Source organism: Nestor notabilis, unplaced genomic scaffold (genome assembly GCF_000696875.1).
Source record: "Nestor notabilis isolate BGI_N333 unplaced genomic scaffold, ASM69687v1 scaffold13425, whole genome shotgun sequence".
In the NCBI taxonomy this organism is placed as follows: domain Eukaryota; kingdom Metazoa; phylum Chordata; class Aves; order Psittaciformes; family Psittacidae; genus Nestor; species Nestor notabilis.
Window position 1 is genome coordinate 103839 of NW_009930754.1, and position 15000 is coordinate 118838.

At 44.4% G+C, this 15000-nt stretch overlaps 1 protein-coding gene across 1 annotated transcript in view; it reads left to right on the forward strand.

Annotated features, from left to right (window-relative positions):
• LOC104406550 (poly(rC)-binding protein 3-like) overlaps window positions 1–15000 on the forward strand; it is a 48528-nt gene that overhangs the window by 29559 nt on the left and 3969 nt on the right. The window contains exons 8-11 of the mRNA XM_010015565.1: window positions 2344–2385; window positions 2878–2953; window positions 4780–4832; window positions 10254–10423. Coding sequence (XP_010013867.1) covers window positions 2344–2385; window positions 2878–2953; window positions 4780–4832; window positions 10254–10423 — 341 coding nt within the window. The remainder of the gene's footprint in view (window positions 1–2343; window positions 2386–2877; window positions 2954–4779; window positions 4833–10253; window positions 10424–15000) is intronic.

A 15000-nucleotide genomic window follows, 5' to 3' on the forward strand; every position in this document is an offset into this window, starting at 1 on the left:
TCAGTACGTCACTGGGAAAGCTGCTCTTGGCATTGATGGAAGCAGACATGTAGCTCACGTCCTTAGCGAAACATTGCAGTACAGATGTCTCAGTAGCCACTACCAGGCTACTTGTACTTAATACAAGCAGCCTCAGCTACAGAAGGGCACAGCTCCTCTGCCAAGGGATAAAGCAGTCCAAGATGGTTTTTTGCAACCTAAATCAATTAAATGACCTTTGGGGAGCCTAAGAAATTAAGAGCTGCTTTTGCTCTTTTTTTAACTGGGAGAGAAAATTCAACACCCATCTTGTCCGTGCTGCTTTTATGGTTTTCATTGACAACCAAATAAAAGCTAGTCTGAGCTCTGAATGTTCATTAGTTTTGTTATTTCTCCAGTTTGCTCGCTTCCTTGTATGCATACATGGAAGAGAGAGGAATGATGAGGAAAGGGTGCCTTCTATTAGGTTCACTAGTTTCTTTTTTGGGGTGGCTTCTTGCTGGTTTTGCAGACCACTGCTTGAGAAGCACCCCTGGTATAGAACCATAGAATCATAGGATGGTTTGGGTTGGAAGGGGCCTTAAAGCTCATCCAGTTCCAACCCCCCTGCCGTGGGCAGGAACCCCTTCCATTAGACCAGGTTGCTCCAAGCCCCTGTGTCCAACCTGGCCTTGAACACTGCCAGGGATGGGGCAGCCACAGCTTCTCTGGGCAGAGATGTCAAAGATGTTCTCTCAGCTGGGTTTGAAGAAAAGCCAGGATCAGACAGGACACTTGTGGTCCAGCAAAGAGGCTCAGAGACCAAAGCATGGTTTCCAAACCAACTGTTTGCTTACGGACCTAAGCCCTGCCCAGCATCATTTCCAGCTATAACCTCCCTGAGGCTGCTCCTGTGCTTGGCTTCACACAGAGCCTGCGCTCAGCAATGCAGCGTAACATCTCCTTAAGGTTGTACTCATTTGGTAAAACACTTAAACACAGGCTTTGCTTGCTTGAATGTGTGCTTGCTTAAGACCCACTGACGGGAGTGACCACGTATTTGGGTGGACTGGAACCTTTTCCTGTCATCTCTGTTTGCCCATGAGCACCCAGTCACACACACTTCTGCCTGAAAACTGCTAATGTGCGTAATGTTTGCAGGATTGCAGCCTTGCTTTATAACTAATTTAAAAATTAAATGAAATGTTTCTTCTCCAGAAGGAAAATACTGCTGCAGAAATGTGCATCAAGCAGTTGAGGCATTAAAGTTTTAATATCTGAACTCCATTAAATGAATTGTTTTATCATTTGCAAGGATTCATTACTTTCTAAGAGGCCTTTTGTCAAATAAGCACTTTGCAAACTAAGCTAATCAGCTCTGTTCCTATTTATAATTCTCCCACTACAAATATTTATACGTTATAATTTGTCCTTCTGCTTTCCTGCCTGTCTAAGCACAAGCACATTAAAAATTTTCTGACATGCCATTCCTTTCAGAAAAGCCCTACAGGATATAATTGAAAATTACAAACTCTCTATAGTTGTTCTTTTGTAGGCTATTACAGCGAGTTGAACTGAGCCTGCAGGAGAGGCAAAGGGCTGTCCTAACTGGTGCCAGGCATGCCAGAAACCATACCCCGTGCACTGCTCTTGTGCAGAGAGGCTAGATTTGGAGAGAGGATGTTTGGCTTCTTGTGGGAGATAAGACCACCACTCTGGGGGTCTCCATCATGCTCCTATCTCCAAGGAGGCGTGCTGGCCCTGTGCCCAGGCACTGCAGGACAGGCTGTTGTCCAACACATGTGCTCACTGTGGGATGCACCGGGACACACGTTTGCTGGCATTTAGCATCTATGGCTGTGCTAGCCAGGTGAGATAGCTCAGAGCCAGCTGGCATGTCTCCCTCCACACAGCAGTCAGGAGCTGGACGGCAGGGCAAGGCGTCCCCCAGGCAGGTCTGCCCCATCCTCGCTGCCCCCCGTGCTGCTTCAGCATCAGCATCTCTCTGCATGCATTGGTGGCACTTGGTGAATGGAGCAGCAGGGAGGGGAAGTGGCCACCTCCGTGCTCCTCAATCCCTGCAGTATGCCCAGCTCTGCTTCTGGCAGATGGAGCTGGAGGTGAGAAAGGTCCTGAGAACTAAGGTCATCTTGCAGCAGCACGTGGCATCCCCTGCTTGCAAGGGATGTGCAGGCAGCCTGACAGAGACCTTTCTGTAGTGCCAAGCATCATCAAGCAGCACAAGACAATTAAGATTCACTCAGCACTGAAAGCAAAGTGGGTGGTATTTGCCTGGGGAGCCAGGAGGAGCTTTTCTGATGAGAACAGGAGTGCTGCTTGTCCCTCCTGACTGACCTGTGTCTTAACTCTGCTTGTTGTTTTCAGGCGTTCACGATTCAGGGGCAGTATGCCATCCCTCATCCAGACGTGAGTCCAGCACATGTAAATTACTCCCTTTTTGTTCCTCTCCCTCTTATTTGTTCTGGGCAACATTTGCTTTCTACAGTTAGCAATAAAGACATGGCCTAAGGACACCTTTCTTGAATGACACACTGTACAGCAAAGTGTTAGCTCAGCTGCACCTCTTACCTTGTGTAATAACGGGTAGAAAGTACAATGGCCCAGGAACAAATGACAGATATCTTGGTCTTTTTTGCATGTGATATATTTGAGTTCTTTTAATATGTAATTCTACAGTTATTAGTTAATATTAACAATAGCCATTACATGTAATAACAGTAGAGATATCATTTATAACCAGTGTGGGTTTTATTTTTCTCTACAGTAGATTAGAATGATTAAACTTTTTTTTTCAATATAATTTTAATTAATCCAGTTTTAGAACATGTAAGATGGTTTCTCTGCTCTGAAATAATTCCATTTGATTGGTTAGTTCTAATTTCCCATCCTGCCCTGCAGTTGACCAAGCTTCACCAGTTGGCTATGCAGCATCCCCCCTTTACTCCCCTTGGGCAGACCACCCCTGGTTTCCCTGGTACGTACCCATGACCCCCTGGGGATGTCCTTCTTCTTAACAGCTTTGTTTCCCGTGGTCATTACATCATTTTAAATAATAAATGTGGTCAATGACCAGCGATCCTTTTGTTTTTACACATTAATCTCTCTTCTTCCCTCCCGTACCTCTTTTACAGTTCCTTTCATCATTACTAAAACGTGCTTTGTTTGTTACATTTATTAATCAAAGCCGCTTCATTTGTGCCATTGGCTAAAAGCCCTGAGTTTCTTTTCTGCAGTCCTTGTTAAAGTTATTACGGACCATACAGTGTGTACCAGTTGATCCTAAGTGAAATACTTGAGAAGGCATCTTGTCAAATTTCCAGTTTGGTAACATGGTTCAGAAAGAAGCAAACAAAGGAAACCAGTATGTAATTGTGATACAGGAATACTGATTAAAGAAATTACGGCACGCCGACACTCGTTTCCTTGTAGAGCCCAGTATCTTAAGAGCATCTGTAATCATCACTGCTGGCAGAAGTGCCTGCTAGATATGCAGATACAGCTACAAATGCAATAGAAATCTAGTTAAATTAAGGACTGCGAATTTGGTCCATACCTATTAAAGCTGAAGCTGACTTCTTGATTCAGGAGTGAGAAGTCAGTTAACCCTGCAATAAATCTTTTTTACTGCACTTTGCTACATACATGCTTGGCATCTAAATCTTCACAAAACAGAAGTACCTGTATACTGGTACATGCTTTGTATGGCGAATAACATTTTATCGCATACATCGGACTCTGTGAGCAACTTCATTGTTTTATATTTTTAATGTAAAACAAGCATATGCAACCCTTAATTCAATGTAAATATAAGTAAAATGTGAGTCCCTCTTTTGTAAGAGTACTTCTTTCCCATCTTTGCTGGTTGGAAATTAGTATTTTGGGTATGTCTTTACAGATAATGATGATGATAATGACAATAGTAATACACCCCAAAAAAAGAGAAAATTAGACATGGAGACATCCAGAATAACATCCAAAATATACTTTCATTTCTTCATGATGTATGGGATAAAATACCTACAAGTAATACTAAATTGCCTTTCCTGGTTTTATATTTTCCATATTCTTGTCATTAACATGCTGCTCCTTAATCTTTTCCTGGCTATATTTGTGAGATGTACGTTTCTGTAACGTTATCATGTGTTAGAGCAGTAATTCCATTTTTCCTGAGCACTTTCCTTTTGTCCACCCAATTTACAAACAAATGTATGCAGCTTAGAGTATTTTGCAGCTTAGAGTATTTTGTACATTTCCCTTTAAAAATTCCCCTTCCCAACATTTCTTCAGCAACTAATCCCACGCATAATTTCCAAATTTTCCTAGGTTAATTTCCTCATCCTTAGTTTATTATTTTTTCTTTCTCATATCTATGTATTTTGTTCTGTTAATTGTTCATTTGACTTTCATTTTTGGTAGTCTGGAACTCCTGGTAGACAGGTGCAATTTCAGCCATCCATGAGTTTGACAATCGATGTGTTTACAACAAGCTTCAGAGACTGTTTTTAGGGGAAACCCTTCATTTTCTAGAAGCTTTTTATGACCCTGTGGAATCTCATGTGACATTTGTTGCTTTGGTGGGTTAAAGGTTAATTAAAATAAGACTCATTTAAAATTAGTGCAGCCCTCTGACTTTTGCATCTCTTGCTTTTCTGTTTCACTAGCAGTTCTCTGTTTTTCTTTGCTTCTCTCTTCTTCTTTTTCTCCCCTTCTTTCTGTATGTTTCCTCCTATAAAGTGTCATTTGTTGTGTCTTGCCCTTCTTGCAAACTGGCGTAACATTTTCCCTCTGTCCCCTGAATAGGACTGGATGCCACTACTCCAACCAGTTCCCATGAACTTACTATTCCCAATGATGTAAGTGGACCAATAGTCAGTATCGCTTTCTCTTCTCTCGCTCCTCTGCCACCAGAAGGGGAAACCTCTCATCTTTGGCTGATTATTATGGTCCCCAGAATACACTGTACAGCATTTAGTCTGTTGGGGAGGGGATTTTAGGGGTCAGTGAAATGCTGGACAGGGCAGCAGTAGTGACTGTCCCGTGTCATGTTAGGCCTGCAGCGCTGCTGGTTTAGTTCTGTGATGGTGCTTACTGGCTCTGCTAAAGCCTGGCTGCACCCTGCTTACAGTGGTCTTAAATGAGTTATCAAAATCCATCTCTCACGTGGCACTAACACGGGTGGTCTCAGCAGAAGGGCTAAGAGGGTGGAGAAGCATGCAGCCCCGTGTGCTGTGCGTTGGGCTGGAGACCTCCGTGCCAAGGGGTCCAGAGCCTGCTCCACAACGGCTTGTGCTGTGACAGTCTCTGCTGCACCCCACGCTGACCTGAGACAGCATTTTTCATGAGGAAAAAAGCTTATTCACTTACAGAAATGTGCAGTGTAAGGGGTTTGTTTGAAAAACAAGGGCTAAAAAGATTCCTGCTCCAGCAACTCTTGACTGGCTGTGATGGACAGACCCAGTCTCCATGAGGAATATATGCTGCTGACTCTTAAAACAGCTACTCAAAATGCCTAAGTGATGCACTGCGTGTCATGTAAAAATGCCTCCCTGTTTTATTCACTTTCATTGCAAGGGGGGCGGGGGGTGTTCAGTTTTCATTACAAATGAGTCAATTGGAAAATGGAAGATTTCCCCTCCAGTAAAAAAAGCTTCTAAGCATGAACAGGATCACAAATAGCAATTATATTACTTAAGAGATACTTACAATATTGTGTAAGCCCTATTAAACTCAGTGGCAATGATTTACAGTAAGAAAAAGACAAAGAATAGCAGAAAAGCAAAGGCGTGAGTGCTGTGATTTCAGAAAGTTTGTTACTTAAAAGGTGCCCTGCTGATTTATCAGTACCTGCTTTACAACCCAATTTACTGTATGTTGAGAGTTTTATGGGAACATCCTTACAGTGCAAGTTTTTTAATCTCACTTTCAGGAAGATGTTGTTCTTGCCATCAGTGATATAAATCCAAGGTCAATCTTCTGACTTTGCTTCTTTCAGAGTTTATAGGAGAGAAAGAGAAGGGGAAAGCTGGCCTTGTGTCCTGTAGTGTCCTGTAGAAAATTAAACCCCCCATCAGTTTCTCATGCAGGTGGTGTGAAATGGCCTGGCTCGGCGTCTGTGAAGCAAACACACACCCGTGCTTTGTTTCTAATAGAAGATTTTTCTGGCTGTGCAGTGTGTGCCTTGCAGTTGTTGCTAAAGGAGCAAAACCAAGGCCAGAAACAGTGGTGTCAAGGGTGCATTAAATGACCAGAGGCTTTAGGTCTGCCTGCATGCACTGCGTACACGTGTGTGCGTGCACCCAGTGCTGCGGTGCTGGCTTAGAGGGGAGATGGGGCTCTCGCCTCCTGTTGGGCGTCAGGGGCTGCTTGGGAATTTTGCAGAGGGAGAAACAACTTCCCTGTGTGTCTCCCCGAGGCTTCCACTCAGTCTCACAGGCTGTCCTTGGGCTGCAGCAGCAAGAGGGTACGGTCCCTGGGGTCTCCCAGTGTAACTGTGCATGCTGGTGTTCTGCGGCACCGTCACCGCTGCAGCAGGGCTGCTCTCTGGGTAGCCAAAAATGAGGAGGCGAGGGAGACAGAGGAACATGATGCAGAGAGGAAGCTGAGAAAGGGGGTGCCAGCTCCTGTGTTTTGTGTGTGCCCTGCCAGTCAGATGCTGTGCATAGAGGGAGCTCAGGGCGGGAGAGGCAACAGCAGTTGTGCAGCAAAGCCTGCATGGGTAGTTTGGCTTTGCTTTCCTGGTAAACTTCTCCTAGTCCCGCAGGCAGTCGGTGTGGCATGGTGATTATTTATCTGGTTGAAGGTGCAGGAAGCTGCAGGCCCTGGTGTGGAGCTGCGGTGCAGCCCTGTGGCTGCATGTGGGCAATCCTCTGCCTGCCCCGACTCCAGAGATCCCCTGTGCTGCACTAAGTCCCCTGGTTTACTTACCGTATGTGCTTGTGTGTGCCAAAGTCCAGCATGAAGAAGAACATGAGACTTGCAGATGTCTACATGCTCTGCAGCTACTAGAGATGTCAGGTACATGTGCTACACTTACTTTGTAAAAACAAGCCAGTGATAAGCACATAAAGCCAAAGCCTCCGTAAGAATCTGATGGAGCAAAAGCAGATACAAAGAGAATAAGGAGCTCAGACTTTAGCCTACTCTACAGGAAGTAGATATTAATAGCCATGTACAATTTGCATAGCTTCGTATTAAAGTAAATTTTCCTTACTCTCTGTGTCACTAAAGGCAGTGACAGATCTTTTTTTTATTCTGTTATTAGCAATTCCTGTAACAGCATCCTCTTGCTGTGTTCATACAGTATGCTGATAATCGCAAGTAACCTGTTGCACAATAACAAAGAGATGCTGGAGAAGAAAAAAATGCATTTTACAGAAAGTTATTTTCCACATGCTAAAAGCCAAGGCTTCCTCTCCAAATAATGTGTTCAGAAGATCTGCCTTTCTAGGTTTTCTCATAGCTTCTGGGTATCTCTAAAAAGATAACAGACAGGATGTTTCTCCAGGTCCCTCTCATAAGTCACTTTGATCTTTATCTAATATCTGTTTTTCCTCATCAAAACCTCTTACAGGGGCATTTAGTTGCCTTTCTTTCCTTGCTGGGGTCTTATCTGGCCTTCTGCTGCTGCCTAGGTTACACAACGTAAGTGTGTTTCACAGAAATCCCAGAATAAAATGGCATTAACAGTGGCAGGTCCTTATGGGAACAGAAAGTATGGTGTCCCTGGGTGTAGCTGACTGAGGCACAGATGACAGATGTCTTAAGACATCATGGTCCAGTCCCCCAAATGCCTATGGAGAATAAATGAACAAACCAATAATGAAAAAAAGTCTGTTTCATTAAAAATCATTCTTGAGGCGGGACAGATCACAGTAGATCCTTGTATAGAATCATAGAATGGTTTGGGTTGGAAAGGACCTTAAAGACCATCTAGTTCCACCCCCCCTGCCATTGGCAGGGACACCTTACATGAGCAGATACACCAGCCGCTGCTCAGGTAGTCTGTAAACCTTAGGTGGGAATTTGGGATACCGGTGGGAATTTGGGATACCAGTGGAAACTTTGTTTTATACCTCACACTGCTTCTGTCTTTTTTTTCTGTAAGCCTGCACTACTGCCACAGTCAGAGACAGTGTTAAAATATACATGAATACACATATTCTGTTCGTGCGTTTTTATGTACGTATGTGCATATTATATATATTATACATTATACTACAGTGCATAGTAGGCTTGGTGTAGTTACAGTAGGTTTGGCTCCTGTCTTACATGGGGCAGCTTTATCACTTGTTTTCTGGAGCATTTCCTCTTGATTTATTCTGGGTGTGAGAGTGAGGCTCACTGTATGTTGAGCAAGCAGGTGAGCAGCAAAAATAATGCAGCACCTGATGTCCTTGAAAACAGCTCTATGTTTACCGCTCTCCACATTCCCTAACTCGGTCTAGTTGGAGCATGGAAAAGCAGCAAATCCGTATCTGAAACATGGAGCACTGCATGCAAGGTAGCAACTTCCAAAGTCTGGGGAAGCTTGCTTTTGTGGTGAGGGACTTCTGTGGGACTGAATTACACACAGCCTGCCGAATCGTGTGAAACGGCCAGCTGCAGAACAGCGGCAGGGAACGGAGGGCAGCTGGCACCATTAGAAGGGGCAGTCTTGAAGAGGTGCGTGTTTGGATGCATAAGTTCTGCCTGAGCCGTGTTGCGGCTTGCAGAGCATGGTCAAGCAGCCCCTTGTCACAGCAGCGAAGGATGACTTTGGAGAGATTCAGACCGAAGGTGACCAAACCTCTCTCCCAGAAGTTTGCATTACGAATATCCTTGACCAGTCTGGGCTGAATCCTCGCTACCTAACTCAGAGGCAGGCTAGGGGCTTGCTGGCAAAGCTCACCTCACTCCTCTGCGCTGACATGTGCAGCCTCACACTAAAACAGGTCCTTGAGATAAGGACAGGGAGCTCAGCCCTCCTGCTTGAACAGGACGGGAAATCCTCTGTGTGTTTCCTGAAACCCTGTTTTTCTCCCTCGTGGGTGCTGCTCTTGTGCTTGGTCTCTGTTTCGGCTACCCGAGTACCTGCTTTGGCTTTCTGCTTGTTTGTGAGCGTGAAGCAAGGATTACACTGGGGGAAGGGGGGTCTCCTTGTGGTATTTGGACAATGTGACTGTGTTTCTGGCAAGATACTCGAAGTGCTACAGTACCAGGAAGGTTGATACGTCAGGGCCTGAAGCAGAGGGAAGGGTGGGAGGGGAAGGCAGTCTTTGCATCTTGTCACATTCTTCTGCCAAACTGGCAGTATCATCCCCGTGTCAACAGACCTGTAGAGCCAAGTGTCCATTTTCTACCCATTCTGGCCATTGCTGACCTTCTCGGCACCCACCCTTCCTTAACACAAGTCACCCTCCTCGCCCTTACGTAAGCCAGAACAACGCAGCCTCAGCTGATGGCTTGGTGCCCACTTGCTCTTGTTCCCTGTGCTGGAGGAGCAAAACACCCTGGCACAGCTATCACGCTCCCTTACCCCACTGAAGTTACGTGTGCTGCTAAACACTTCTTCAAGCTCTTGCACACAGCTTCCAAAAACCTGCGACTCCACCAAAAGCATTTAAACGACCTTTAAAACTCTGTTAATTGAAGATAACACCAGAGGAATTTTACCACAATAATTGAGGGGATCTAGGGACATGCACATACAACCCGAGCTCCGTTTTATACCCAAAATAGGAGTTCTGGTACGTTTCTCTAAAGGAACACAGAACAGTCAGTCTCTTCCCATGGCTGCTTCTGCCCACAGTTTCAGAGCTGTAAATCCCACTGATTTTAATAGTGCAGTACTTGGCCAAGCGAGGGCCACGTGTGCCCAGGGTCGTCTGTCCAGGGATAGCAGCGTGCCAGGACAGTGCAGAGCTGCATGGCAGCAGCTTTGGGTGCACAGCCTGACTTCCAGCTGCCGCTCTTGTCTTGCTGCTGCCACTGGCGAGTCAGGCTGGGTTGTGTTTTGTATTTGTCAGCACCATGGCACGCCGTCGCTGTTTGCCACGGAACACAGCAAAATAGCCCGATACTGAGTTGATAACCATGTAACAGCGAAACCTGGTGTAAGGACGTATGACCGTAGACCCAGTAGGCTGCGTTAGTTATTCCCTCCAAACAGCACAGCAAAAATCTTTTGTTTTCATACTGAGCTTTTCATAACCATGTTGTTATCAATACTACAAATAGCAGTTTAGTGGTTTTTGCTTGTGTCTGTGGCACTAATCTCAGTCTTTGTCCCGCTCCAGTTAATAGGCTGCATTATTGGCAGACAAGGCAGTAAGATAAATGAAATCAGGCAGATGTCAGGAGCGCAGATCAAGATTGCTAATGCCACAGAAGGCTCCGCAGAACGACAAGTTACAATCACAGGATCCCCTGCAAACATCAGCTTAGCACAGTACCTCATTAATGCAAGGTAAGTTTGCTTTGTAAGTGATAATGCTTCTGCGAGATTGCTCTGTCTGCTCTCCAGCGAATGTCTGTCCTGGATAGATCCAGAAAGTTGCTTTGCAGTGTCCGTTTTGCATAGTATTACTCAATTCCTAATGATTTGTAAAGCCTGTATCATTAGAAACTGTGTTTGCTGTTGGTTTATTTGGAAAGGAGCTTAATCTGGTGCAATTCCGGGTACATACTGAATGACAAAACCTGAAAAATCTGAATATTCACATTAGCATCCACCTAAAATACGGGCAGATAAATGAAATGAAACGACAATCACAAATTCTTTAGAAGCAAATACTTCTCACAGATCCATTTTACGGTCCTAAATGGCAAATATAGTGAAACAGATTGCAAAACAGATTTAATTTTCTTGCTGGAAATTGCCACTCAGCGTTGATATCGCACTGACATTTGGTTGCTAAAGAGACGTGGGATTTATTTCTTCAGAGACAGCATCACAAATTTGTAGAAAGAATTCCCTAATGAGCTGGGCTGGGACTATCTGCTGCTCCACGTCTCGATGCCAGAATGAATGGAAGCACTGGCTGTTTAGCTAAGGCATTGAGACGGCTTAAGTCTCTATCAGTTTTGATATGATTATGTAGAAAATTATTGAAATTGATGCCACCTTTATTTGCAATTATCATGAGAACGTGCAATGGGTAATACAGTGCTGTCTCATAGAGGTACTTGCAAATGGTAGACCGAGGCAACATATTGTGGGGAGGGGGAGTATCTTTGTATTTTATTGCCTTTCCCCCCCCCATTTCCCCCCCCAGAATACTGTGATATGAACCAAGCTTTGTGTTTGACTATGTTTGCTGTTAAGGTGATAGAAAGTATGTGATTTACATGGGGGGCTGTAGTCATAGCAGGTCTACAGCTTCCTATGATCCAGCCTCCTCTCCAGCCTAGTCCTGTGGTGCACAACTGCGAGCCACTGTAAATGTCTTAATGGAGAAAAAGGATGTTTGTGCAGTTCTGTGTTACAGCAAACAAAAATGCTACTTTCTGTAATTCAGTTTGAAAGTAGATTCCTAGGGAAAGCTACGTAGAGGGGTGGTATCGTGAAGCCTAAGTTAAGCCGTTTCCAGAACCCTAAAACAACCTACAGCTCTTTTGATTTATATTCTTTGTAGCAAATATAAGAAGTCACTTCCGTAAGCCCTGTAATCAAATAAAAATGTGTTCCCTCCTTTAACCCTTAAGGATATGTTCTTCTCTTGGTGTTCAGGGATTCCCCACACATCGAGACGAGAATAGACCCCTTCATTTTTAGTTGCACAAACACCATATGGCATGCATCTGGACCTCAGAAGATAACAATTTAAGATCTTCAAGACAGCTAAAGCATGCAAATAATATAATGCACTTATTAATGGAGTTGCATTGAGCTGCTCACCAGAGACAGAAACTCTAGTGAACAAACCTCTGTTTGACTCACTTTAGAAAAGCCTGTGAACTCTCACACTTCTGTTTATTACTGTTTAATGATACTTTCGATGGAATGGGATATATATGAGGTCTTTTAATATACTTTTGCAAAGAAGAAAACTTCTCAGCAGTCATATACCACGGATACTCTATCTATATACCCTGTGAAACCAGAAACAAAATACTTTCTTCCTGTTGAACTTCTAGCTAGAAATCATTTGTTACTATCATCTACAATAAACCATCATATATTATTATGTACCATGTGTTCAAATTGTATTTAGATGAAGTGACTTCATTTGTAAATGAAGACTCTTAAAGTAATGTATAATAAATTAAGCTCTAAGGTACCATAGGACATTAAGGTGGCTTTTTTTTTATTTTAAGAAGTGACACTGTTCCAGATTTCTCCTTTCACAAGAGAAATTCCTGCCCTGTTAGGTGCCACCGCAGCAGCAGTGCTAGTTCAGTCACACTGGAGCAAGAACCAAGAAACTTGCAGGCAAGAGGGAGCTCTGCTCTAGCTGGGGCTTAGGTGCTCAGGCATGTTTCTGAGAGGCAGAGTTGGGCTGCTGCTGCCTGTGCATGCTGGGGGCCAATTTCAGCATTTGTCAATCCTAAACCTGCCACAAGCACTGCCCTCTCCTTTAAAGATGCTGGCATGACATAATGTTGGGGAAGAGCTGAGTACAGTACCTAGACTGCCCAAGGTGTAGTCTGGTATGTCAAAACACCACTTAATAACAAATAAAAGCCATATAAGTATTCAGGGTAGGGTGAGTTTTTTTCCTCTCCCCCACAGGATCTGTCATTCTCATGGATTTGGTTTCCAGGGCTAGTATTTCTGCATAAATCAATGTCTTAAAGCAGCATAGGATATTAAAAAAATATCTATCCACTGTATTCCTGAAACATTCTGTGTGTATCTAAACTATCCTCCAACCAAAGTTGCCATCTATAGAGTAATTTATCAAGTTGTTTAAGATTTTTTTATTGCAATCTGGTGTCAAATATGTACGTAATATACTCTAAATTATAGATACATATATAAATACATTGATACAATATCAAGACTGAGATTTAAATCTTTCTAAAGTATTGTTTTGATTCTGTACTGATTACCCAAGCGCTTACCTCTGTATGAGTAGACTGTGTCCTAGCGTGTTTGCAGTAGAAGTGTCTTTTTTCCTGTAAAATCTTCTGTCTCTTAACTGGTCTCCACTGTAGTAACTGGATTTTCATTATCCAATTCCATCTTCTAGCTTTTATTAAGGTTTCCTGTGTAATATTTGACTTTGGACTATAAAAGAATTGTAGCCAGCAGCACTTGCTCCTTGTTGAAGAGCAGTTTCCTGAAGATGTTTATTTACTACCATGTTGATGAGGTTCATCCACAGAGCTAACAGGACCGCCAAAGCCACACTCAAGCTTTATTCCTTTCACCAGGTTTGGGTAATGCAGGATGTGCATATACTCGTAAAGTGCAGGGCTTCAAAGGGACAGTGTGAAATTGGCACCATGAAATTTTGTATGGAGGCCACCTCATCCACCTTCACATTCAATTTTGCTCTACCTACAATTGGTTTGGGGAACTGCCCCTGTCACAGGACAGCTGATAGCTGGCCTGACGTACTTTCATCGTACGTGTTACCAGCAGTAGCAAATGTGAAGCTGGGCAAATTATTGCTTTAATCTTACTTGTGCAAGTACACCAGAGACAGAAAGTTTGAGTGCCTGCTACCAACACCAGCATATCCTACGGGATCTATACTCCCTGCTGGTGCAGGTAAAAGCTTAGGCTCAAATACCCCCCGTATCAGTATGGACTTCTTGTTAAATGCAAGGCACGCAAATTTGGAATCACTGAAGCACCGAGTCCTGCATTATCTTTCTATACGCCTCCCTCCCAGAATAATACCAAGTTAGAAGTATAAAAAAATCCAACTGTATAAACTAATTTCATCACAATGTACTGGGGTATCACTGTGTAACTCCTGCACCCTAAGTCAAGGACGTACACTGGGGTTGGATTCATGGATTCAGTGTTCTTGATGTAAATCCCACTGTGTGAGCAGACTGCAAGTAGCACGGCTGACAGCACAAGGGTGCTCTTCTCTCTGCAAAGAACAACTCTGCTGTGAGGGTTAGAAAAACTATGAGCTGCTCACCCCCAGGGACAGATAAACACCACCAGGTAGGAAAACCCAAACCTTTACCTCTGACAAACGGGTTTGCATTTCATGCACTGCCCTCATCCCCTCCCAGTCCCTCAGAGATGTGCACCTTCCCACTTCCCAGAAAAAGCTGCCAAGGAGTACTCCAAGAGCCCTCTTTCTTTTGTGGGGAAGAGAGGAGTTAGTGCTTAGGCATTTCCCTCTCTCCTCCAAGTGCCTCTCCCCAGCTTAGACCTGCTTCAGGTATCCTTTAGACTTAGTGTCAGCAGCAGTGCTTTGGGAAGCTCTTAGTCCAGCATCCCCATTCCCTGTATAGTGCTGGTTGATCACTTGCATCCTTGCCCTCGCACAAAGCAGGCAGCCCTTCTGGTTGTTGCCTTTCTCTGACCATGAACAGGCCAGGGGTTGTTGCTCTCAAAACTGCATGTGAGGCTCCTCCAAGCCCCAAGCAGGGTGATCGTGCTCCCTTCCCAACCAGCACCCTGGCTACAGGGGCTCTCGAAGCAACCTGGGACTAGCACAAACCCTGTGCTGGGGAGCTTCCCCGGGCCTGATGGGGTTTGATGAGGGAGCAGCAGGTCCTCCTGCATGCAGGTCCTCTGCACAGCCACCCGATAGCTCACTGGCACTCTGCTCTGGGAGGGAGAAGCTGCTGCAGCTGCTTAGCTCACCTCAGGAGAAAACCCAGGAGACCGACAAGGTAGCAGCTACAGAAGATAAACCCCGTGCTGGGGATAGTCCTATTCGTATGCTAGGCTGCCATACCGCCCAGCCAGTCACATGCGAAACACATCCTGAAATCATCGTTTAGGTGGTTTGCCAACCCAAAAGCCAGTGCACAAGCTGCAACAAACAAGTGACAAAGGGAGGGTTTATCTAGGCAAACGTTTTACTATCTGAAAAAACCCAACGTGTACTTGGAGTTACTGTATTTAATGTC